At 44.0% G+C, this 24,411-nt stretch overlaps 1 protein-coding gene across 1 annotated transcript in view; it reads right to left on the bottom strand.

Moving 5' to 3' along the window:
- LOC121288275 (plasminogen-like) overlaps positions 1-24,411 on the bottom strand; it is a 216,023-nt gene that overhangs the window by 159,536 nt on the left and 32,076 nt on the right. Inside the window, exon 7 of the mRNA XM_041206794.1 lies at positions 15,871-16,010. Within this exon, the coding sequence (XP_041062728.1) occupies positions 15,871-16,010 (140 nt within the window). The remainder of the gene's footprint in view (positions 1-15,870; positions 16,011-24,411) is intronic.

Genomic DNA, 24,411 nt, shown 5'->3' with positions numbered 1-24,411 from the left:
TAGCTGCAAATCAGGAGGTGAACAGGAGAAAGGAACTTGGTGGAATTGAAATCACTAGGGAAACGGTATTGAGCAAATTGATAGAGCAGCAGGCTGGCAAGTCTCCAGGTCCCAAGGGTCTTCCTATATCCTAGGGTCTTAAAAGAGGCGGCTAACGAGGTAGTTGATGCGCTGGTGTTAATTTTCCAAAATTCACTAGATTCTGGAAAAGTTCCATCAGCTTGGAAAGTAGCAAATATTACCCCTCCATTCAACAATAGCGGGGGACAGAAAACAGGAAACTATAGGCCAGTTAGCTTGATGTCTGTCCTGGGGAAGTTATTAAAATCGATCATTAAGGAGGTTATAGTTGGGCCTTTAGAAGAGCTCAAGGCAACTGGGAAGAATTAGCATGGTTTTGTGAAAGGAAAATCATGTTTAACCAATTTATTGGAGTTTTTTGAAGATGTAATATGCGCAGTGGATAAGGGGGAGCCTGTAGACATGTGTACTTGGATTTCCAGAAGGCATTTGATAACGTACCACATCAAAGATTATTACAGAAAATAAAAGCGCACAGTGTAGGGGGTAATATATTAACATGAATAGAAGATTGGCTGGCTGGCAGAAAGCAGAGTATGCATAAATGGGTCTTTTTCTGATTGGCAGGATGTGATGAGTAGCGTCCCATAGGGGTCAATATTGGGGACTCATCTTTTTACGATTTACATCAATGACTTAGATTAGGGGAGTGAAGATATGGTAGCTAAATTTGCAGATGACACAAAGATAGGTAGAAAAGTATGTTGTGAAGGGGACATCAGGAGGTTGCAAATGGATATAGATAGGTTGAGTGAGTGGGCAAAGATCTGGCAAATGGAGTTTAATATGGGAAAATGTGAAGTTGTTCATTTTGGCAGGAAGAACAAAAAAGCAGAGTACTACTTAAATGGAGAACAGCTGCAAAATTCTGAGGTGCAGAGATTTCTAGGTGTTCCTAGAATGATTCACAAAAAATTAGTATGCAGGTACTGCAAGTAATTAAGAAGGGTAATGGATGCTATCCTTTATTACAGGGGGGATTGAACATAAAAGTAAGGATGTTATGCTTCAGTTATATAGGGCTTTGGTGAGGCTGCACTCAAATACTGTGTGCAGTTTTGGTTTCCTTAGTTAATGAAGGATGTAAATGCATTGGAGGCAGTTCAAAGGAGGTTTACTAGATTGATACCTGGAATGAGTGGGTTGTCTATGAGGAAAGGTCGGACAGACTGGGCTTGATTCCACTGGAGTCAAGAGGATTGAGGGGTGATTTGATTGAAATATACAAGATCCTGAACAGCCTTGACAAGGTGAACGTCGAAAGGATGTTTCCTCATGTGGGTGAGTCCAGAACTAGGGGCAGTGTTTTAAAATTAGGGGTCATCCTTTTAGGACAGAGATGAGGAGAAATTTTTTCTCTGACAGTTATGCGACTTTGGAATTCTCTGCCTCAGAAGGTGGCGGTGGTGGAGGCGGCAGGGTCATTGAATATTTTTAAGGCAGAGGTAGATAGATTGTTGTTAGGCAAGGGAATCAAATGTTATCAGGGTTAGATGGCAACACGGAACTTGAAACACAAAACGATCAGCTATGATCTTATTGAATGGCAGAGCAGGCTTGGGGGGCCAAATTGTCTACTCCTGTTCCTATTCCTTATGTTCTTAACCCCATCCCCCCTCCGTACCCCATTTCCCGGAATCCCTTACCCCCCGGTACACTTATCCCCTTGATCCTCCCAAACCCCCAGACTCGCCCCCACTTAGTCCCTCCCCTTCTCGTCTCCTTTCTCCAGCCTTACATATTCCTCCAGCCTCACTCCTACCCCCTTCCTGATTCCTTCCTCCACTCTTACTTCTTCCTCAACACTAACACCCTCCCCTCTCCATGCCCTTACCTCCCCCCGGACACCCTCCCCTCCCCTCCCCTCTCTGTGCCCCTTCCTCCCCCCCGACACCCTCCCCTCTCTGCACCCCGTCCTCCCTCTGGACACTCTCCTCTCTGCACCCTTTCCCTTGCACCTTCCACCCCCCTCATACCACCCTCCCCAGTTGCGGTCTTTTCCTCCGTTAACCCCTCCTCCCCCCAGTTCACCCCCTCCGCCCACTCCCAACCTCCCCGACAGCTTAACCCCCTCAACATCCCCCCCATCCTGATACCTTCATTCCCCAACCCCAACCTCACCCCCCTGATATCTTCATTCCCCCACCCCAAAACCATCATTCCTCCCTCCCAACCTCAGTCCCCCCGACACCATCATTCCCCCCTGACACCTTCATTCCATTCCCCCCTCCCAACCTCACCCCCCCGACATCTTCACTTCCCCCCCCTCCCAATCTCACCGCCCCCCCGACACCTTCATTCCCCCCTCCCCCGACACCTTCATTCCCCCCTCCCAACCTCACCCCACCCGACACCTTCAATCCCCCTCTCAACCTCAACCCCCCCAACACCTTCAATACCCCCTCAACCTCATCCCGACACCTTCATTCACCCCTCTCTACCTTACCCCCGACACCTTCGTTCACCCCTTCTAACCTCCCCCTACCCTGACACCTTCATTTACCCCTCCCAACCTCAGCCCCCCCAACATCTTCATTCCCCCACTCAACCTCCTCCCATCCTGACATTTTCATTCCCCTCCTCTCAACCTTGCCCCCCCATCCCCCGACACCTCTTCCTCTCCCAGCCAATCCCAGCCCTTCCTCTCCCACCCCGTCAACCATCACCCATTGTGAGAATCAACAGTGATTATCCAACTTCCGTGAGCTATTTCGCAGCAGAGCCATGTCCATAAGAATCAACCCAGCATGCCACGGATGTTCCTCCAGTGTGCCGTTGCTGTTGGACTCCAGCGTCTTCTGCTCCTTGGATGTCCATGATGTAAGCAAAGCCATGACAGGTAAGTCCCGACTTCTTCACGTCACACTTGGTCAAGACGTGTTCTACACCGGCATGCTTTCCCACTGATGTGGGCGGATGATCCAGTGGCGGGGCGGACGATTCTGCCGGGCAGGTCTACTAATGATATGCTGATGTATTACAATGAGGTTCCCAATGTCCGACAGAGGGCTGAGCAGACAATCGTAAACTGACTTCACACTGTTGTGAAACTGATCACGCCATGTTGTCCACTCACGCCACCGAACACGCCTGACGCCAGCAGGCATGGAAAATCCCGTCCCACGTTTCGACCAAAACTGTAACGAAGTTAGGAACTGAGTGGCCCTAGTGGAACCCGAACTGAGCAGGTTATTGCTGAGTAAGTACCATTTGCTAGCAATGTAGACGATCCCTTCCATCACTTTGCTGATAATCAAATATACACCAATGGGATGGTAATTGGCCAATTCGATTTGTCCTACTCTTTGTGGACAGGACATACCTGGGCGATTTTACAAATTGCCAAGTAGATGCCAGTGTTTTAGTTGTACTGGAGCAGCTTAGCTAAGGGTGCAGCTAGTTCTGGAGCACAAGCCTTCAGTGCTATTTATGGGAATGTTGTCAGGGCCCATAGTCTTTACAGTAGCCAATGCCTTCAACCATCTCTCGATATCGCATGGAGTAAATCGAAGTGGCTGAAGATTGGCATCTGTGATACTGGGGACTGCAGGAGGTGGCCGAGATGGATCATCCACTCAACATTTTTGGCTGAAGACTGTTGCAAATGCTTCAGCCTTGCCTTTTTCACTGAAGTGCTGGGCTCCCCCATCATTGAGGACGGGGTTAATGGACTACTCACATACTGCTTTTGCTGTTTAGCATATGAGTAGTCCAGTCTTGTAGCTTCATCAGGTTGACACCTTATTTTTAGGTAGCCTGGTGCTGCTCCTGGCATGCTCTGCTGCACTCTTCATTGAACCAAAGTTGACCCCCTGCGTTGATGTTAATGGTAGAATGGGGGATATGCCGGGCAGGGCCAGGGAGAGCAATCATGGACCCTGGTGTTTCTCCTCTTTCTAGACCCCTTATTCCCCACACCCTCCCCACTTAACCCTCCCTCTCAGTCATATATGATACCTTTCCCCCCTTTCAAGATTCAAAAAAACAATTTACCAATCACAGAAAGGTCCTAGTAAAATGATAACACCCGTTGTTGGCATTTGCTTAAAATATCGCTTGCTATATATGCAGCATGGGTCATTAATACTACAATTAGTAGTGTTAGTTCGTGTGCATCCTATAGTTGATCCCACCACACCCCCCCACCTCCCCCCAACACCTTCATTCCCCCCTCCCACCACCACTATTAAACAAACGAGAGAGTACAAACTTTACTTTGCCAGCATCGTGCAATATTGTTAACTTCACAGGAAAATATCCTCTTAGTTATTTATAACACTGTACAGATGATAAGTGATTTCGTTGACTGCCTCAGCCCTCATTAACAAGTTCTGCACATGGCACCATATGAACGCGTTGACAGTAACTTCATATTTGGAGGAAAAATTGAATATTTGCAGCCCAGATAAACTGCACAAGATCCTTTCCAATCTGTAGAAGAAGTAGAATATTTTCTCCTGCCTGGTGCATGATATAATTGAACATAATTACTTCATGGAAGGTGTATAATTGGATTCTATTTTACCAGTAATCTCACAGGGTAGAAAGATAAAATGACTCCTGAGCAACAAAGTGGAGTGATTGAACAACATAGGTCTTCACTGTTAGTGAGAAGCACTGCAGTCCTTGGGTGTCTGTATGACACAACTTTTAAAAGGCTAGGCAGCAATGACTGAATGGTTCACAATTAAATCTGTGTTTTCTTGATCAGCAAGTCTGCCGATTGCTGCTTTTCATTGCAATATATTTCCAATATCTACTAAGCAATACATCTTTATCATGATATTTCAATACCTCAAAAATCACATTAAAAAACACCAAGATAGAGTGGGATAATAGTTAAGTAGATAAAAGGGCATGATTGAGGTCAATGGAAAAAAACTCGAGAATCATTTGCAGCATAAAACAGGCTATTGATTTATGCACTCCTGTCCTTGCAATTACACACACCTGTCCTGGCAATTTCACCCCACAAAGCCCGCTCACAGCAAACTTTCATTAGCAACAAAATAAACATCACCCTGTGTTCGCAAAATAATTATGGGTGACAAAGGCCATCTAGCCCAGCTCTACTCATCCATCCAGAATGACATCCAAACATAAGTATTGTGAGCAGAAATAAGCCATTCAGCCCCTGGAGCTTGCTCCATTTGATAACATTGCCTACAGTATACCAGTGACTACCACATGAAAGTATTTCAGTGGCTGCCAAGTGATTTGAGACATCATGAAAGGTGCTGTATAAATGTAGGTTTTGTCTTTCTTTCATTATATTTACATGCAGTAGGCAGCATGACTGTAGCAATGGTGAAACTGGAGGCCCAATGCTGATTCTCTAAGGATAATTACTCAGAGCAATCAACTGATGTTACGGAAGTGGCTACAAAGAAATCACCACCTTTACAAAACAATTCAATGCTGTGGCTAATACAGCCTTACCTTTCCAACTTCTCTGGCACCAGCCCACAATATACCATAAATGGCATCTGCTCTATTTACACATTTTAGCCCATACCTAGAATACTGTGAACTGCTTTGGGCCCCTTATCTAAGGAAGGATATACTGCCATTGGAAGCAGTCGAGAGAAGGTTCACTAGGTTGATCCCAGGTATGGAGGTATTTCCTTATGAGGAGAGGTTAAGTAAGTTGTGCTTGTACTCATTGGAGTTTAGAAGATTTAGAGTCAACCTTATTGAAATATATAAGATTCTCAAGGGGCTTGACAAGGTAGACGCTGAGAGGTTGTTTCCCCTTGTGGGAGAGTCTAGGACCAGAGGGCATAAAGCCCATTTAAGACAGAGATGAGGAGGAATTTCTTCTCTCAGAGTGTAGTGAATCTGTGGAATTTTTTTTACCACAGAGGGCTGTAGAGGCTGGGTCGTTAATTATCTTCAAGGCTGAGATAGACAGATTTTTAATCAGTGAGGGAATCAAGGATTATGGGCAAAAGGCAGGAAAGTGGGATGGAGGATAACCAAATCAGCCATGATTTAATTGAATGCCAGAGCAGACTCAATGGGCCGAATGGCCTATGTCTTATGGTCACTAATGACACTATCTCCAGGATTTGTGAATCAGACACCTACCAGCAGCTTCAGAAAATGTAGACTGAATTATTGCTCTGTCTTAAATGGGCTTTATGCCCTCTGGTCCTAGACTCTCCCACAAGGGGAAACAACCTCTCAGCAACTACCTTGTCAAGCCCCCCGAGAATCTTATATGTTGCAATAAGGTTGCCTCGAATTCTTCTAAACTCCAATGAGTACAAGCACAACTTACTCAACCTCTCCTCATAAATTCAGTACGGCCTTAACTCAAGAACTGGATTGTTTTCCCTTCCCCCAGAAATGGTTATACAAATTGTATTGTACACTGTGAACTTACAGCCTAAAATGGAAAAATGTCATTTATAAATAAAAAGCTCCAACAACAAAAAAAGGACCGGGAATGACGGTTCCAATTTTTGAAAAAAAACTTAATCTTTCAGACCTGCAGCTCAGGCTGGGAGACAGCAAGAAACTCCTTTTAGGGCAATGGTCCCGGGCCTCAGTGTTTGACACCGTCTGCACCCACTCTCCCGGACCCTCATGCTGGGCCATGAGGTTACAGATAGTGGTTGTATACAATTCTACTACTGCTGATGGCCCACAGTGCCTCATGAATGCCCAGTTTTGAGTTGCTGAATTTGTTCAAAATCTCTCACATTTCGCACAGTGATAGTGCCACACAACACGATGGAAGGTATCCCCAACGTGAAGACAGGACTTTGTCTCCACAAGTGTGCTGTGGTCACTTCTACCAATACTGTCATGGACAGATGCTTCTGCGACAGGTAGATTGGTGAGGATAAGGTTAATTAGGTTTTTCCCTTTTGTTTATTTGCTCACTACCTGTCACAAACCCAGTCTAGCAGCTATGTCCTTTAGGACCCGGCCAGCTCAGTCAGTAGTGGTGCGACTGAGCCACTATTGGTGAGAGGCATTGATGCCTCCACCCAAAGTACATTCTGTGCCCTAGCCACCCTCACTGCTTCCTTCAAGTGGTGTTCAATATGGAGGAGTATTGATTCATCGGCTGAGGGGGCGGGGGGTGGGAGGTGGTAGTAGGTGGTAACCAGCAGAAGGTTTCCATGTTCATGTTTGACCTGGTGCCATGAGACTTCATGGGGCCCAGAGCTGATGTTGAGAACACCTATGGCAACTCCCTCCCGACTGCATTGTGCTGCCACCACCTCTGGTAGATCTGTCCTGATGGTAGGCCAGATCATACCCAGGGAAAGTAATGGTAGTGTCTGGGACATTGTCTGTAAGGTGTAATTCCGTGAGTATGACGATGTCAGGCAAATGCTTCAATAGTCTATGGGACAGCTCTCCCAATTTTGGCACAAGCTCCCAGATGTTAGTAAGGAGGACTTTGCTGTTTGCCATTGTTGTTTCTGGTATCTAGGTCAATACTAGGTGATCCATCGATTTCATTTTTTTTTGTAGGCTTTGTAGCGGTTTGGTGCAACTGCGTTGCTTGCTAGGCCATTTCAGAGGGCAGTTAAAAGTTGACCACATTGCTGTGGATCTGGAGTCACATGTAGGCCAGGCGAGTTAAGGTTGGCAGATTTCCTTCCCTAAAGGGCATTCGTGAACCAGATGGGTTTTTAATGGCCATTATTTCATGGTTGCTATTACAAGACTAGATTTTAATTCCAGATTGATTAATTGAATTTAAATTCCACCAGCTGCCATGGTGGGATTCAAGCCTGTGTCCCCAGATCATTAGCCTGGGCCTCTGGATTACTAGTCCGGTGACATTATCACCACGCCACTGCCTCTGACCCCCTCACCCTCTGATAAATGGAAATCAATGGATAATTAAAGAGTGCCAACTGGAATGTAGTAGGAGTAGGAATTCGGTGTAGTGGGAAAGCAAGTACCAAATACTATAATGCAAGGGGCTACTCAAGGTAGTATTAAGGCCACACCATCTTCAGCTGCATCATAAATGGCCTTCCCCCATTGCAAGTGGGATATTCACTGATGATTGCACAGCGTTCGGTACTATTTGCGACTCCTCAGTTACTGAAGCTGTCCATCTCCGTATGCAGCATGACCTGGACAATATTCAGGTTTGGACTGATAACTGGCAAGTAACATTTGTGCCACACAAGTGTCAGGCAATGACCATCTCCAACAAGAGAGAATCTAACCATATCCCTTCGGCATCCAACAGAATTACCATCATTGAATTCCCCCATCATGATCATCTGGGTAACCATTTACCAGAAATTTAACTGGGCCAGCCAAATAAATACTGTGGCTAGAAGAGCAAGTCAGAGGCTGGGAATTCTGCAGTGGGTAACTCACCTCGTGACTCCCCAACACCTCTCCAGAATCTGCAAGGCACAATTCAGGTGTGTAATGGAATACTCTCCAATTGACTGGATGAGTGCGGCTCCAACAACAATTAAGAAGCTCAACACCAAACAGGACAAAGCCTTCTGCTTGAATGGCACCCCATTGACCGCCTTATGAGGGACATGGACAGGGTGGATAGGGAGCAGCTGTTCCCCTTAGTTGAAGGGTCAGTCACGAGGGGACATAAGTTCAAGGTGAGGGGCAGGAGGTTTAGGGGGGGATGTGAGGAAAAATTTTACCCAGAGGGTGATGACGGTCTGGAATGCGTTGCCAGGGAGGGTGGTGGAGGCGGATTGCCTCACATCCTTTAAAAAGTACCTGGATGAGCACTTGGCATGTCATAACATTCAAGGCTATGGACCAAGTGCTGGTAAATGGGATTAGGTAGGTTAGGTGTTTCTCATGTGTTGGTACAGACTCGATAGGCCAAAGGGCTTCTTCTACACTGTGATTCTGTGATTAAGCATTCACTCCCTCCATCACTGCTATGCGTTCTATATACAAGTTACAGTGCAGCAACTCAGCAAGCCATCTTCAGCAGCACCTTCTAAACCTGCAACCTCCACCACTGAGAAGGACAAGGGCAACAGACACATAGGAACAAGACCGCCTGCATGTTCCCCTCGAAGCCATAGTGACTTGGAACAATATATCTGTTCCTTCGCTATCACTGGATCAAAATCCTGGAACTCCCTCCTAACTGCACTGTGGGTGCACCTGCACCAGATGGGTTGCAGCAGTTCATGAAGGCAGCTCACCACCACTTCTTCAGGAAAATTAGGGATGGGTAACAAATGCTTCCTCAATTAATACAGTAATTTATTTAGCATTAAGCTAAATCCACCTATTTGATAAATTAGTCTTGAAATGACTAAATAGTTCAAGAATTCAACCAAGTATAACTAACAAATTAATTAATAAAGAAATAGCTGTGGTGGAAGTGTATCTCGGAGTTTATCTGCATTAGATTTAATCAATTAAACATTACTCTATTCTCATATCAGTAAGTTTTATATTAAATATTACTCCAATTAAATTTCCCTCAAAGGGCTCTAAAAGAGGTACTTGTGGAGAGGGTGGATCCTCTGGTTGTGAACTTCCAAAATTCCTTAGATTCTGGGGTGATTCTAGAATTCACAAATGTAGTACCACTATTCAAAAAAGGAGAGAAGAAACAGGGAACTGACAGGCCAGCTAGTCTATCATCAGTCAACAGAAAAATGTTGGGATCCATTATTAAGGAATTATTAACAGAGATATAGAATATGATTTTATGAAAGGGAAATTCTGTTTGACATATTTCTTATATGGAGCTTTTGAGGGTAACAAGCATGGTAGATAAAGGGGAATCAGTGGATATAGTATATTTGGATTTTCAAAGGTATTAGATATGGTGCCACATGAAAGTTTGTTGGATAAGATGAGGGCTCACAGGGTTGGGGGTAACGTATTAGCCTGGACAAAGGATTGACTGAAGGACGGAAAACAGTAGGAACAAACGGGTCATTTTCAGGCTGGCAGGCTGTAACAAATAGGGTGGCTGAAGGATCAGTGCAGGGGCTCCGCTATTTATAATCGCTCGGACTGAGAGTAATGTATCTAAATTTGTTAATGATACAAGCTAGGTGGGAAAGTGAGGAGGGCAAAGGGGTAGAATTTTCCCAGCCCCATGAAGGCAGCTTTGGAGACTGGATTAGTGGGAGGGAGATGAGGAAATTGCACTAACAGCATCAGACCGGCACCCTGATATGCTCCTGCCCCTTGCGTTTTTCCCAGAGATGAACACACAGTGGTGACAGCAGCCTGATGGCAATGGCAGGAATGCCATCTAACTCATTAAGGAGCCACTTAACAGCAATTATGGCAGAAGCACAACAATTTTGCTGGCATTGTACGGGTCCCCTGTTTCCACACCTCAAGTGAGAGGAGGCAGCTGGTCAAGAGGTTGAAGATGCGATACAACTGAAGGAGATCTAAATGTTTCTGGAAGAAAATGGCAAGGCTCCTGCTTTCCCATGCCATAGCATTGTCATTCGGTGTGGAATTCCTGGAGAGTGCCGTCCCCGATTGTCATGGTCCTAATCAGCTGCTTCTGTTATTGATGGCAGCTCCAGTGAAACATACAAGATTCTGAGAGGGTTTGATAGAATAAATGCTGAGAACTTCATTTTATTGGCTTGAGAATCTAGAACTCAAAGGGCGGGATTTTCCAGTCCCACCCACTGCCGGTATCCTCCGGTCCTGCTGAAAGTCAATGGACTTTTGGCTGGCCTGCCGCACACCCCACAGCGAGTCACGTCACAATGGGGCCAGAAAATCCCAGCCATAGTCTCAGGATAAGGGGTCAGCCACTTCGGACTGAAGTGAGAAATTTCTTCACTGCAAGAGGGTTGTGAACCTTTGGAATTCTCTACCCCATAGGGCCGTGAATGTTCAGTTGTTAAGGATGTTCAAAGCTGAGATCGATATAATTTTGGAATTCAGGGAATCGAAGGTTATGGCAATTGGGTAGGAACAGGATGACTAACCATTCCGGATTTTCAGGGATTATCCCGGAATTTGGCTTGATGTCCTACATGGCGGGGGTGGGCTTCCTGCAACGCTATTTGTACTGGAATTATCCAGGCAGCGAGAGAGAAAACTGCTCAAGGGCTCATCTTGCCACAGCCTGGTCATTGTTGGTGGCTGCGTGTGTGTAATGTGCTGATGCACATACATAATTCAGAGCTGGCACAGTGCGCATCTGCAGACACACAGGAAGTGCAGCACTAGTGGCCAACACCACTCTCCTATCTCCTACCAACTTTGTCAGGTAGGTGACTGCAGTTGGGCCTGGCACATCCAGCAAGGGGAGGGGGGTTCCAGGCCCCAGTGGCAGCACTCAGGCTCCACTCAAGGCAGCGGGGGTTGGGGGGTTGTCTAAAGTTGGGTCTGGCAGCATTGGCAACCCTCTCAGGCCCAAGTCCAGGGGCTTGAGACAGCACAACCCAGGGAGGTCTCTGGCAGGCCTGAAGAGGATTGGTTGTCAGGAAAAGCCCAAAGGCAAGGTAGTGGGGGGAGGTGTTCTGGGAATCCTGAGGGGAAAGGGAGATTCCAGGGAGGGGAAGATGAGTTCCAGGGAAGCCTAAGGGGAAAGGGGACTCCAGGGAAGGGAAGAAAGGTCTGGGGAGTAGAAGGTGGGTCCAGGGCAGCCTGAGGGGAAAGGGGGGCAGCGAGAGGAAAGAGGACATTGAGGTTTGGGGTCATCCGAGCACACTCCCCCAGCTCTGCCAGCAGCCCCCTCTCCCACTCTCTAGTGAATTGTCCTGTATTTGTTTACCAAAAATTGGTCTCCCTTGGCAGGAAAACAGAGTTAAAGCCAAGGATTGGCACCGATCTTAATAAATGGAGTAACAGGCTCAAAGGTCATATGACCTATTCCTGTTCCAATTCTTTATGTTCTTGTAAGTGTATGAGGAAGAAGGGAATGGCAAATTAAGCTGAAACGAGTTAGATGATAGGAGGCTTTAGTGGAGCATAAATGTGGGCATGACTGGCTGGGCCGAATGTCCTGTTTCTCTGCTGTATATTCTAATTCTCTGGATGTTATATGGATTTTCAAAAGGCCTTTGATAAAGTACCACACCGTAGGCTCATTGGGAGAAATATGTGAATTTATAGCAAACTGGTGAAAAGATAGAAAACAGGGAAATAGTTATTCAGATTGGAGGGAGGTAGAAAGAAATGTTCCACTGGGGACAGTTCTGGGATGTCTGTTATTCATAATTTTCATTCATGATTTAGACTGGAGAACAGGTAACTCAACTTCAGAATTTGCAGATGATATCAAACTGGGGATTTAGCTAACACTGAGCAAAGATGCACTATGATACAAGACGAAATTAGGAAACTTACAGCATAGACAATTAAGTGGCAAATGAACCTTAACAATAGATAAATGTGAGGTGATGCACTTTGTTAGGTAAAATAGAAATAGAAAACCTTAGAAAATAAGGAACAGAATGGGGTAGAAGAGTAAATGAATCCAGGAATACAGGTGAACAAATCATTAAAAACAGCATCACAGGCTAACAAATCAATTTAGAAATGTTAACAAAGCACTGGCTTTATTTCTGAAGGTATAGAATTCAAAAGCAGTGAAATTATGTTAAACCTGAATAGGACCCTGGTTAGGGTGCACTTAGAGCACTCTGCACAGTTCTGATCACTATACTATAAAAAGGACAAAGAAGCACTGGAGTTAACTTGTGAAAAAGATGAAGTCCAGAAAGATCAAAAAGGTTTGGTCCTTTTCCTTTACAAAAGAGAAGATTTAGAAGTCTTTAACATTGAGTGGATTGGCCAGGGGAGATGTGGAGAGAACATTTACACTTGTGGGAGAATCCAATATTACGGATCATAAATACAAGACAATTACTAAAAAATCCAATAGGAAAATAAGGAGAAAGTCCTTTACTCAGAATGGGGAAATCACTATCTCAGAAAGTGATTGAAGCAAATAGCTCAGATGTTTTCAAAGGTAAGTATTTGAGAGAAAAGAGAATGGTCATGGTGTATGGCTCAGATAAGGTAGATGGGAATGGGAAGAGACTTGTCTGGAGTACAAACACCAGAACAGATTAGTTGGGCTGAATGCTCTATATCTTAAATAATTCTATTGTCTTTCATGCCCCCTTCTGCTCAGCAGGACACGAACAATCTAATGGTGCTATTTTGAAGAAGAGCAGGGGAGTCCTCTCTGGTATACAGGATCAATAATTATTCCCTCAACTAAAATTTGTGAAACAGAATTCTGCTGGTCGGACCTGGCTGTGCATAATTTAGCAGCCATGCTTCCTACCTTACAATAGTGACTATACTTCAAGAGTACTTCATTGGCAGTAGACCACTTTGCAATGTGCTGAAGGATTGAAAATTGCTGTATAAATGCAAGTATTTATTTCAAATCTTTCAAGCCCTTCCGTCTTCAAATATTCTGGTGGGCGTGGTGTAAAATCCAACCCATAGTGTTACATATTCTACACAGGCACACAGGAACATCACCTCCTCCACATTTCCTCCAAGTTCCACACTATCCTGAAATGGAAATGTATCGTTGTTCCTTCATCATTGCTGGGTCAAAATCCTGGAACACCCTACTTAGCTGGTGAATACCTTCACCACACAGATTGCAGCCGTTTACGAAATCAGCTTACCATCATCTCAAAGGGCAATTATGGATGGGCAATAAACACTGGCCATGCAAGCGACGACAAAATTCCAAGAACAGAAACAGGGCATTCAGCCCAACTGCTCTATGCCACTGTTTATATTCCACATAACCCTCCTGCCACCCACTTCATCTAATCCTATCAGTATATTCTTCAATTCCTTTCTCCCCCATGTATTTGTCTAGCTTCCCCTTAAATGCACCTATACGATTTGCTTCAACAATTCCATGTGGCAGCGAGTTCCACCTTCTCACCACTCTTTGAGCAAAGAGGCATTTCCTGAATTCCCTATTGGATTTAATTATCACTATGATATACTTATGACTAGATAATGCTGAAAATACTCAAAAGGCCATGCAGCAGTTGTGGAGATAAAAACAGTCAATGGGAAGTACTCCTACCCAATTGACCTGATCACGTGCCGGGGGTTGGGGTGGGGTGGTGGTGAACATGTTTTGGTGCAGGCAGCAGTGGGTTGGGGACCCAATTGTTCTAGGAGCATGCTTTGCCATGGCTTTTTGGCTCAGCCATGATATTACCATCACATTTCTAGGCAAGAGTTCAGACTCTCAAACGAGAGAGCATGGGAACACCTACCTATGCACCTCCCTCCCCATCATCCATGGCCTCAAGTACTCTTTCCTTCTGTGGGTTATTTCGATTTAGTATACTGCATTCACTGCTCACACTGTAGTCTGCAGTAAAGCATGGAGATCAAACACAGATTAGATGATTGCTGAACATCTCTGTTCAATCTGCAAGTGTGACCCTGAGCTTCTGGTTCTGTCACTTAATTCTCTGTACCACTTCCATTCTAGTTCCTACAATGTTTTAATGAAGCTCAATAGAAGCTCGAAGAACACTTTAGGCACTTTACAGCCTTCCAAACTCTATATCAAATTCAACAATTGCAGATCATAACCAGATGTGCGAGTATTGATTCTGTTTCTTAAATCGCCTTATTATAAATCTTTCCGTTCATTTTTCTCCCACTCCTTTACCCGTGCCTGTGCTTTTTTTTTTAAAAGCATGTTACATCTACAAAGTTCCAGTTCCAGTAAATAGCTAGAGACCTTAATAGCTTTGTTTCTCTTTCCACAGATACTGCCTGACCTGCTGAGTATTCACAGCATTTTTTGTTTAGATTTCAGATTTCCAGTTTCCACAGTATTTTGTTTCTTACCTTTATGACCTCTAGTTTTGGTCTTCCTCACAAGTGGAAACATTTTCTCAATATTCACTCTATAAAATTTAATCATTATCTTGAAGGCCTCTATCAACTCGCCGCTCTGCAAAAGTCCTGAGTCTATTCAGTCTTCCCTAATTAGTATAACCTCTCTGTTTTGGTATCAAGCTTCTGAATATCTTATGCACCTTCTCCAGTTCCTTGTTCCTTCTTATCTTTTCAATAAGATGGAGAACAGCACTGTTCACAGTACTCTAAGTGTAGTCTAACCAAGGTTCCATACAAGTGTGACATAACCTCACTGCTTTTCATTATTATCCCTATGGAAATAAACTCCAGTATTCTGTTTAATAGAGTTCTGAAAAAGAGTCATATTGGACTCAAAACACGTTAACTGTTTCTCTGTCCACAGATGCTGCCAGACCTCGGAGTTCTTCCAGCACTTTATTTTTATTTCAGATCTCCAGCATCCAAAGTATTTTGCTTTTATCCCAGTATTCAGTTTACTCTGTATATAGTTTTATTAAACTGTGTCACTACTTTTACTGATTTGTGCATCTATATTCCTCGGTCCTCTATCCCATTTGGACTTTAAATACCCAAACAGTGTGTGGCCTCTTGATTCTTCTCACCAAAATGCATTACCTCACACAGATCTATATTGAAATTAATTTGCCAAATACATGTCCATTCTGCAAGTTTATTAGTCTCTTCCTGTAATTTGTCATATTCTTCCTCAACATTTACCATTCTTAAATTTGGTGCCATCTGCAAAGTTAGAAATTGTACTTCGGTTCCCAAGTTGCATTGTTAATGGAAATGGTGAACAACCGATGCATGTGCAACATCACTTCTCAACTTCTGCCACTCTGTGTAGCCTTAACCCTATTCTCTGTTTTCTTTTGTTTAGCTTGCATTCCATTCTTTCTTTAGTCATAGCTGAGCCTTTAGACATTCATTCAATTGTTGTGTTCCACAAGACAATACCTTCACAATTTTGTATCTGACAGTATTCCCATCGTTTGCTTGCATCTCGAGTATAGCACCAGGGCCCTGTGGTATCATTATCGGGATTTCTGCAATAGTTTTCTTCCAGGTCAGCATGTGGGCTATTTGCCGGTGTGTAACTGTTCAAAACATAACATGTTAATTCACTAAACATTCACTTTGGAAGGATATGTTCATTTGAAGACAATATATATTTGGCAATATACAATTGGAGTGTTGAAAATTTGAACAGAAAGAAAGAACTTGTGCATTTATATAGCACCTTTCACAACTGCAATTTGTGCCAAAATGCTTTACATCCAATCAAGTACTTTTGAAGTGTAGTCATTGCTGTGATATATGAAACACGGAGGCCAATTTGTGCATAGTAAGCTCCCACAAATAGTAATGAAGTAAATGGTCAGATAATCCTTTTTTAAGTTAAAAGCAAAATTCTGCAGATGCTGGAAATCTGAAATAAAAATAGAAAATGCTGGAAAAACTCAGCAAGTCTGGCAGCATCTGGTGGAGAGAGAAACAGAGTTAATGTTGAATACAGAGTAATCTGTTTTAAATGTTGGTTGAGGGATACATATTGATTAGGACAATAGAAGAACTTCCCTCTTTTTTTAAAAAGTGCCATTGGGTCTTTTACATCTACCTGAGAGAGGAAATAGGGCCTTCAATTAGAAGTTTTTCTGAAAGCCAGTACCTCTTGACAGTGCAGCATTCCTTCAGTACTGAAAAGGAGCGTCAGCCTGGATTATATGCTCAAATTGCTGGAGTGCTTCAACCTCCAAATTCAGAGGAAAGGGTACTACCATTGAGCTAAGGCTGATACTTTGCTGTGCAATATTAAGATATAAATGTTCCTATGAAGTTAATTCATCCCACTACGTGAATGGAGGTATTAACCTGCTGACTTTTATAGCACTAAATACCCTTACCTTGACAGTAAACAGCATAATTTCACCCCATTGGTTTGAATTTTTTCTCGTAAGTGTGATAGCATGGAACATTTGGATTTATCGGCATTTCCAGTTAGGAGTCAGCTTTGGATGATCAGTGATTCAAAATCCCTGAGGCTGAACTACAAACTGAAGTACATTGAGCTAAAATGGCTTATTATCCCTACCCCTTGACCTGGATTGTAACCGGAGGTGGATTCTATACCAGGGAAATAGGGCTTGTTCTGAATCGAGTTCAGGAAATCCCAAAAAACAGGTTTCCCGAATATCCTGCAGAATTTAACTGCAAGATTATTTAATTTTTCCTCCCTTTGGGTGCCCAACACAAGCAGCCTGATTGACAGTCACTCACTTGAGCTATATGGCGGTCAATGGGTGATGAATGCCAGACCTTTCACTTTTGAGCCATGGACCAGGTGTGTTTATTAACAAGAGTTCATGATCCTATTAGACTGAAAAGGAACTGGAGGAGGTCTGTTACCATTTCAATATCTCTTCCCCAACCTCCCCCTCCAGGCCCAAGAGCTACTTCCTACTTCAGTTGTATCAAAGGATTGGGCATAGAAATTTATAACAATAATCAGAAACTAAAAGTCTCCCCATCAATGCAGCAGTTTTCAACTGTTCTCCGTTTCATTATGTGTACCTGTCGCCTCTTCACTTGTGCTTTAGCCTAACCTGCATGTGTGTAGTTACAGAGTGAAACAGGAACTAAACTGAAGAAAGAAGCAGTAAGTACCAGAGCAGACATTTTAAAAGCAATGTAAAAAAAGCTCCTGTTTAGACATAGAAGCTAGTGAGTCATCCCTCTGTGTATCTCCAACACGACAAATATCTCTCGTGTTCCAATCCGCCTAGCCCCTCATTATTTTCATAACCTAATACATAGTCTTTGATCTAGTCTCTGCTGTTTGTGGGAGCCTGTTGAGTGTGAGTTGGCTGCTATGTTTCCTAAATTACAAGTGACTAATGTCAAAAGTTATTCATTGGCTATCAAGTGCTTTTGAAAATGTTGAGATCATGAAAGATGATGTATAAATTCAAGTTTGCTTTCTCTTTAATTAGTTCTGCACATTCCCAGTTATGACAGCAGTGCCATATTGAGGGCATTATGATGCCTTTAAAGTCACAACTGTGACATTTCTATCTACAATGACTGGCAGGAACTACACTCCATGTTTTGCCCTCCTTGTATACATTCACTTTAGGTTCAGCACTCTGTTAAGACCAATGCAGTTGGTAAAGCAGAGTTATTTAAATGTCCCAGAGAGAAACTTTAAAAAACTGTCATAACCTAACATTTTAAGTGTTATGTTTGAGATGTGACTCTAACTTCAGGAATCAGACCACCAGTTCTCGAGGTTTTAAATTAAACTAAATGAAACATTTTATTAAATTACACAGGTTAAAATATATATACACATGGCTACAAATTACTACTATCATAACTTTTAACAAATTCCTAAACTAACACCATTAAGGCAACAGCAAGCTATAAACTTAACCAGGCACCAGCATTTTCACCTTACAAATTCAAAATGAGGTTCTTTTCACTTTGGTTCCTGTGGAGACAGTTGGAGGCTTACAGCTGCCTTTTGATCTCACATTGCCTCTGCTCTGCACACCGAAAACTGCTGAAGTTATACCTACCACCACCCACTGAATGTAAATTCTCATTGTATCACCAACCTCTGAACTAAACCTCTCTAACAATAAAACCCTTTCATAGTATCAATTTTATTAGTAATATAAACATATTGCTTGCTATCTGCTAGATGGGAGAAAGTTTTCATGCTCTATTCAAAAAAATGCAAATGCACACTATCTCTCTTACATATCAAAACTAGTACACATCAAATCACCCAGACTAGCTTCTTTAATCCAATTAAGACACCGTCACAGACTAAACCTCTAATTTAAAAAAAATATATTTTCCAATAATATTATACATTCATAGCTTCATGACAACTCCCTCAATGCAGTAAATATTTGGGGCCATAACTGGTTTGTGATTTCAGTATTTTTTGCTGCTCTGTTGTCCCAGGGGGCTCATCGTGTTTATGGGAAAGCATAGAATCATACAGCACAGAAAAAGGCCATTTGGTTCATCGTATTAGTGCTGGTCCTTTGAAAGGGTTATCCAATGAGTGACACTCCCCTGCTCCTTTTTCCATGGCCCTGCAAACTTTTCCTTTTCAAATGTATATCCAATTCCTATTTGAAAACGATTGAATACTTCCACCACTCTTTCGCATACAGATTATAGCAACTCACTGCATAAAAACATTTCTTCCTACCTCCCCTCTGTTTCTTTTGCCAATTATCTTAAATCTTTGTCTTCTGGTTACTGACCATCCCACCAATGAAATCATTTTCTTTCTTTTTATTCTATCAAAACCCTTAATACTTTTGAACACCACTATTAAATTTCCCCTTAATCTTCTCTGCTCTAAGGGGAACAAACCTAGCTTCTCCAGTCTCTCCACGTAATTAGGTACTCAGATACCATTCTAATGAATCCCCGTTTCACCTGCTCCAAAACATTGGTATCCTTTCTAAAGTGTGATGCCAAGAATTCAAAGTGTGAGGCAGTTTACCTTAAACTCATGAAGGTTAGCAAATGAACCTTCAACTGATATTTTTATTTAGTTTACTATTAATAAGTAATATTTTCCAATTTCTATATAGGAGGAAAGAATAACATTATTTCCAATCATTGTTTAAAATGTATAGTAATGACAGGCAAGAGTGAAAATATAGAGATAAAAACAAAAATACTGCGGATGCTGGAAATTCAAAACAAAAACAGAATTACCTGGAAAAACTCAGCAGGTCTGGCAGCATCGGCGGAGAAGAATAGAGTTGACGTTTCGAGTCCTCATGACCCTTCGACAGAACTTGAGTTCGAGTCCAAGAAAGAGTTGAAATATAAGCTGGTTTAAGGTGTGTGTGTGTGTGTGTGTGTGTGTGGTGGGGGGGGGGGGGGGGGGGGGGGGGGGGGGGGGGGGGGCGGGGGGCGGGGTGAAGAGACAGAGAGGATACCTCTCTCTCTCTCTCTCTCTCTCTTCCCCCCCCCCACACACACCTTAAACCAGCTTATATTTCAACTCTTTCTTGGACTCGAACTCAAGTTCTGTCGAAGGGTCATGAGGACTCGAAACGTCAACTCTATTCTTCTCCGCCGATGCTGCCAGACCTGCTGAGTTTTTCCAGGTAATTCTGTTTTTGTTAAGAGTGAAAATATATCTGTTTCTAATGCTAATTTTAGAATTATATAAGACTGTGGTCGTTATGGTGGCATTATCTTGTCACTAAACAGTGCCATTTCACTGCATACAGTAGTTGCCAAACAAAACAGGAGGAGCTTAACTGATCCTCTTAGTTCTCAATGTATTTGGTGCTTTTTTTTATTCACTCATGGGATATGGGCTTTGCTGGCTGGGCCAGCATTTATTGCCCATCCCTAGTTGCAGGTGGTGAGCTGCCTTCTTGAACTGCTACAGTCCATGTGGTGTAAGTACACCCACAGTGCTGTTAGGAAGGGAGTTCCAGGATTTTGACCCAGTGACAGTGAAGGAACAGTGGTATATTTCCAAGTCAGGATAGTGAGTGACTTGGAGGGGAACTTGCAGGTGGTGGCGTTCCCATCTATCTGCTGCCCTTGTCCTTCTAGATGGTAGTGACTGTATGTTTGGAAGGTGCTGTCTAAGTAAATTCCTGCAGTGCATCTTGTAAAAGGTACACACTGCTGCTACTGTGCGTCAGTGGTGGAGGGAATGTTTGTGGATGTGGTGCCAATCAAGTGAGCTGCTTTGTCCTGGGCGGTGTCAAGCTTCTTGAGTGTTATGGGAGCTGCACTCATTCAAGTGGGGAGTATTCCATCACACTCCTGACTTGTGCCTTGTAGATGGTGGACAGGCCTTGGGGAGTCAGGAGGTGAGTTGCTCATCACAGGATTCCTAGCATCTGACCTGCTCTTGTAGCCACAGTACTTATATGGCTAGTCCAGTTCAGTTTCTGGTTAATGGTAACCTCCAGAATATGCATAGTGCGGGATTCAGTGATGGTAATGCCATTGAACGGCAAGGGGTGATGGTTAGATTCTCTCTTGCTGGAGATGGTCATTGCCAGGCTCTTGTGCGGCGCAAATGTTACTTGCCTCTTGTCAGCCCAAGCTCGGATATTTCCCAGGTCTTGCTGCATTTGGACATGGACTACTTCAGTATCTGAGTCGCCGCGAATGGTGCTGAACATTGTACAATCATCAGCGAACATGCCGACATCTGACTTAATGATGGAAAGAAGGTGATTGATGAAGCAGCTGAAGATGGTTGGGTCGAGGACACTACCCTGAGGAACTCCTGCAGTGATGTCCTTGGAGCTGAGATGACTGACCTCCAACGACAACAACCATCTTCCTTTATGCTAGGTATGACTCCAACCAGTGGAGTTTTCCCCCTGCTCCCAGTGACTCCAGTTTTTCTAGGGCTCCTTGATGCCACACTCTGTCAAATGCGGCCTTGATGTCAAGGGGGGCAGTTACTCTCACCTCATCTCAGGAATTCAGCTCTTTTGCCCATGTTTGAACTAAGGCTATAATGAGGTCAGGAGCTGAGTAGCCCTTGCGGAACCCACACTGGGCATCAGTGAGCAGGTTATTGCTAAGCAAGTGCTGCTTGATAGCACTGTTGATGATCAAGAATAGACTGATGGGGCAGTAACTGGCTGGGTTGGATTTACCCTGCTTTTAGTACAGGACATACCTGGGCAATTATCCACATAGCCAGTGTTGTAGCTGGACTGGAACAACTTGGCTAAGGGCATGGCAAGTTTTGGAGTACAAGTCTTCAGTACTATTGCTGGAATATTGTCAGGGCCCATAGCCTTTGCACTATACAGTGTCTTCAGCCGTTTCTTAATATCACACGGAGTGAATCAAATTGGCTGACGGCTGGCATCTGTGGTGCTGAGGACCTCTGGATGAGGCAGAGATGGATCATCCACTCTGCACCTCTAGCTGAAGATTGTAGCAAAGACTTCAGCCTTATCAATTGCACTATTGTGCTGGGCTCTCCTTTCATTGAGGATGGGGATATTTGTGGAGCCTCCTCCAATGAGTTGTTTAATTGTCCACCACCATTCACAACTGGATGTGTCAGGACTGCAGAGCTTAGATCTGATCCAATGGTTGTGGGATCGCTTAGCTCTGTCTATCACTTACTGCTAATGCTGTTTGGCATGCCAGTAGTCCAGTGTTGTAGCTTCACCAGGTTGACACCTCATTTTTAGGTTTGCCAGGTGCTGCTCCTGCCATGCCCTCCTGCACTCTTCCTTGAAGCAGGATTGATCCCCTTGCTTGATGGTAATGGTAGATATGCCAGGCCACAAGTTACAGATTGTGTTCAAATACAGTTCTGCTGCTGCTGATGGCCCACAGCACCTCATGGATGCCCAGTCTTGAGCTGCTAGATCTGTTTGAAATCTATCCCATTTAGCATGGTGGTAGTGCCACACAACACAATGGAGGGTATCCTCAATGTGAAGGCAGGACTTCATCTTCATAACAACTGTGCGGTGGTCACTCCTACTGATACAGTCATAGGCAGATGCATCTGCGACAGGCAAGTTGGTGAGGATGAGGTAAAGTATGTTTTTCCCTCTTGTTGGTTCCCTCACCGCCTGCCACAGACCCAGTCTAGCAGCTATATCCTTTAGGACTCAGCCAGCACAGTCACTAGTGGTGCTACTGAGCCACTCTTTGTGATGGACATTGAATTCCCCCACCCAGAATACATTTTGTGCCCTTGCCACCCTCAGTATTTCCTCCAAATGGTGTTCAACATGGAGGAGCACTGAATCATCAGCTGAGGGAGGGCAGTATGTGGTGATTAGCAAAAGGTTTCCTTGCCCAAGTTAGACCTGATGCCATAAGGACTTCACGGGGCTCAGAATCGATGTTAGTGACTCCCAGGGCAATTCCCTCCTGACTGTATACCACTGTGCTGTCGCCTCTGCTCGGGCTGTCCTGCCAGTAGGACTGGACATACCCAGGGATGGTGGTGTCTGGGACATTATCTGTCAGATATGATTCCATGAGGATGACTATGTCAGCCTGTGGCTTGACTAGTCTATGAGACAGCTCTTCCAATTTTGGCAACAGCCCCCAGATGTTAGTAAGGAGGACTTTGCAGGGTCGACAGGGCTGAGTTTGCTGATGTCGTTTCCGGTGCTGAGATCACTGCCGGGTGGTCCTTCCGGCTTCATTCTTTTTTTGAGACTTTGTAGCGGTTTGATACAACTGATTGGCTTGCTAGGCCATTTCAGGGGGCATTTAAGACTCAACCGCCTTGCTGTGGGTCTGGAGTCACATGTAGGCCAGATCAAATAAGGACAACAGATTTCCTTCCCTAAAGGGCATTAGTGACCCAGATGGGTTTTTACAATAATTGACAATGGTTTCATGGTCATCATTAGACTTTTAATTCCAAGGGTAGAATTTTTTGCCCTGCAGGCAGGCGCGGGCCCAACTCGAATGGGAGTGAAATAATGCGCAATGACGTCGGGTGAGCGTCTAGATGTCATCATGCACTCCCGCGATATTTCGCTCAGTGTGCACGCTGCCGCCTCTCATGCGCGCCCACCAACAATTAAGAGGCTTATTAGGGTCTTTCATCAATTAATTAAATTGAATTTTTCGCTGCCCGTCCAACCGTTCGGTGGCCTTTGCATTTTTAACGAAACCTCATCCACAGGCGGGAATAGGTTTCGGACAATAAATTAAAAAACAATAAAAAATTTTAAAGCTCATTTATAACATATCCCAATTCATGTGACAGAGTCACATGAGGGGAAATGTCCTCCTCATTTTTGAAATCTCTCGTTTTGATGGTAAAAATCTTCATCTCCCTGAGGCAGTTCTGTGCCTTCAGGGAGCTCTCAGTGCTTACCACAGCCCCCCAGCCCCCCACACTACACATGCGCATGCTTCAGCACTTGCGCTCCTCCTGCCCCCACCCCCGAAGCTCTGAGTGTACCTTTCACGCTGGCTAGTTGTTAATTAGTCAGCCAGCATGAAATCTCAGTCAGGGCACAATCGCGGGCAGCAGTCACTTTAACGGCCGCTCCCAGGCCCACCCACCGAGGTAAAATTCCTGCCCCAGATTTTTATTGAATTCAAATTCCACCATCTGCCATGGTGGGATTTGAACCTTGGTCCCCAGAGCATTACCCTGGGTCTCTGGATTACTAGTCCAGTGACAATATCATTACGCCACGGCTTTCCTCCCCACCCCCACCCCATGTTGTATAAATGATCTTTAAAATAAGTTGTAATAACCAAAAATAATATTGGTCACTGAGTAGCTTTCCTTGGTTGTGCTTGACTATTCCTATATGAAGCTTTGCGTTTTCCCCATCTTTATCATTTAGAACAGTGGTAATACTGCTTTCCATTGACAGAGCTGTGAAAGTAGAACGAAATGTTTAATGCACTAAAAGTGCCATACAAAATGATTGGTGCCATTCTAGATTCAGATCCCTTGCCAGAAGTTTAGCTTAAGAAGTTTGTTTACTG

Source organism: Carcharodon carcharias, chromosome 2, assembly GCF_017639515.1.
Source record: "Carcharodon carcharias isolate sCarCar2 chromosome 2, sCarCar2.pri, whole genome shotgun sequence".
Lineage (NCBI taxonomy): Eukaryota > Metazoa > Chordata > Chondrichthyes > Lamniformes > Lamnidae > Carcharodon > Carcharodon carcharias.
Note: the sequence above shows the minus strand (reverse complement) of the source record. Positions and strands in the feature narration are given on the sequence as shown.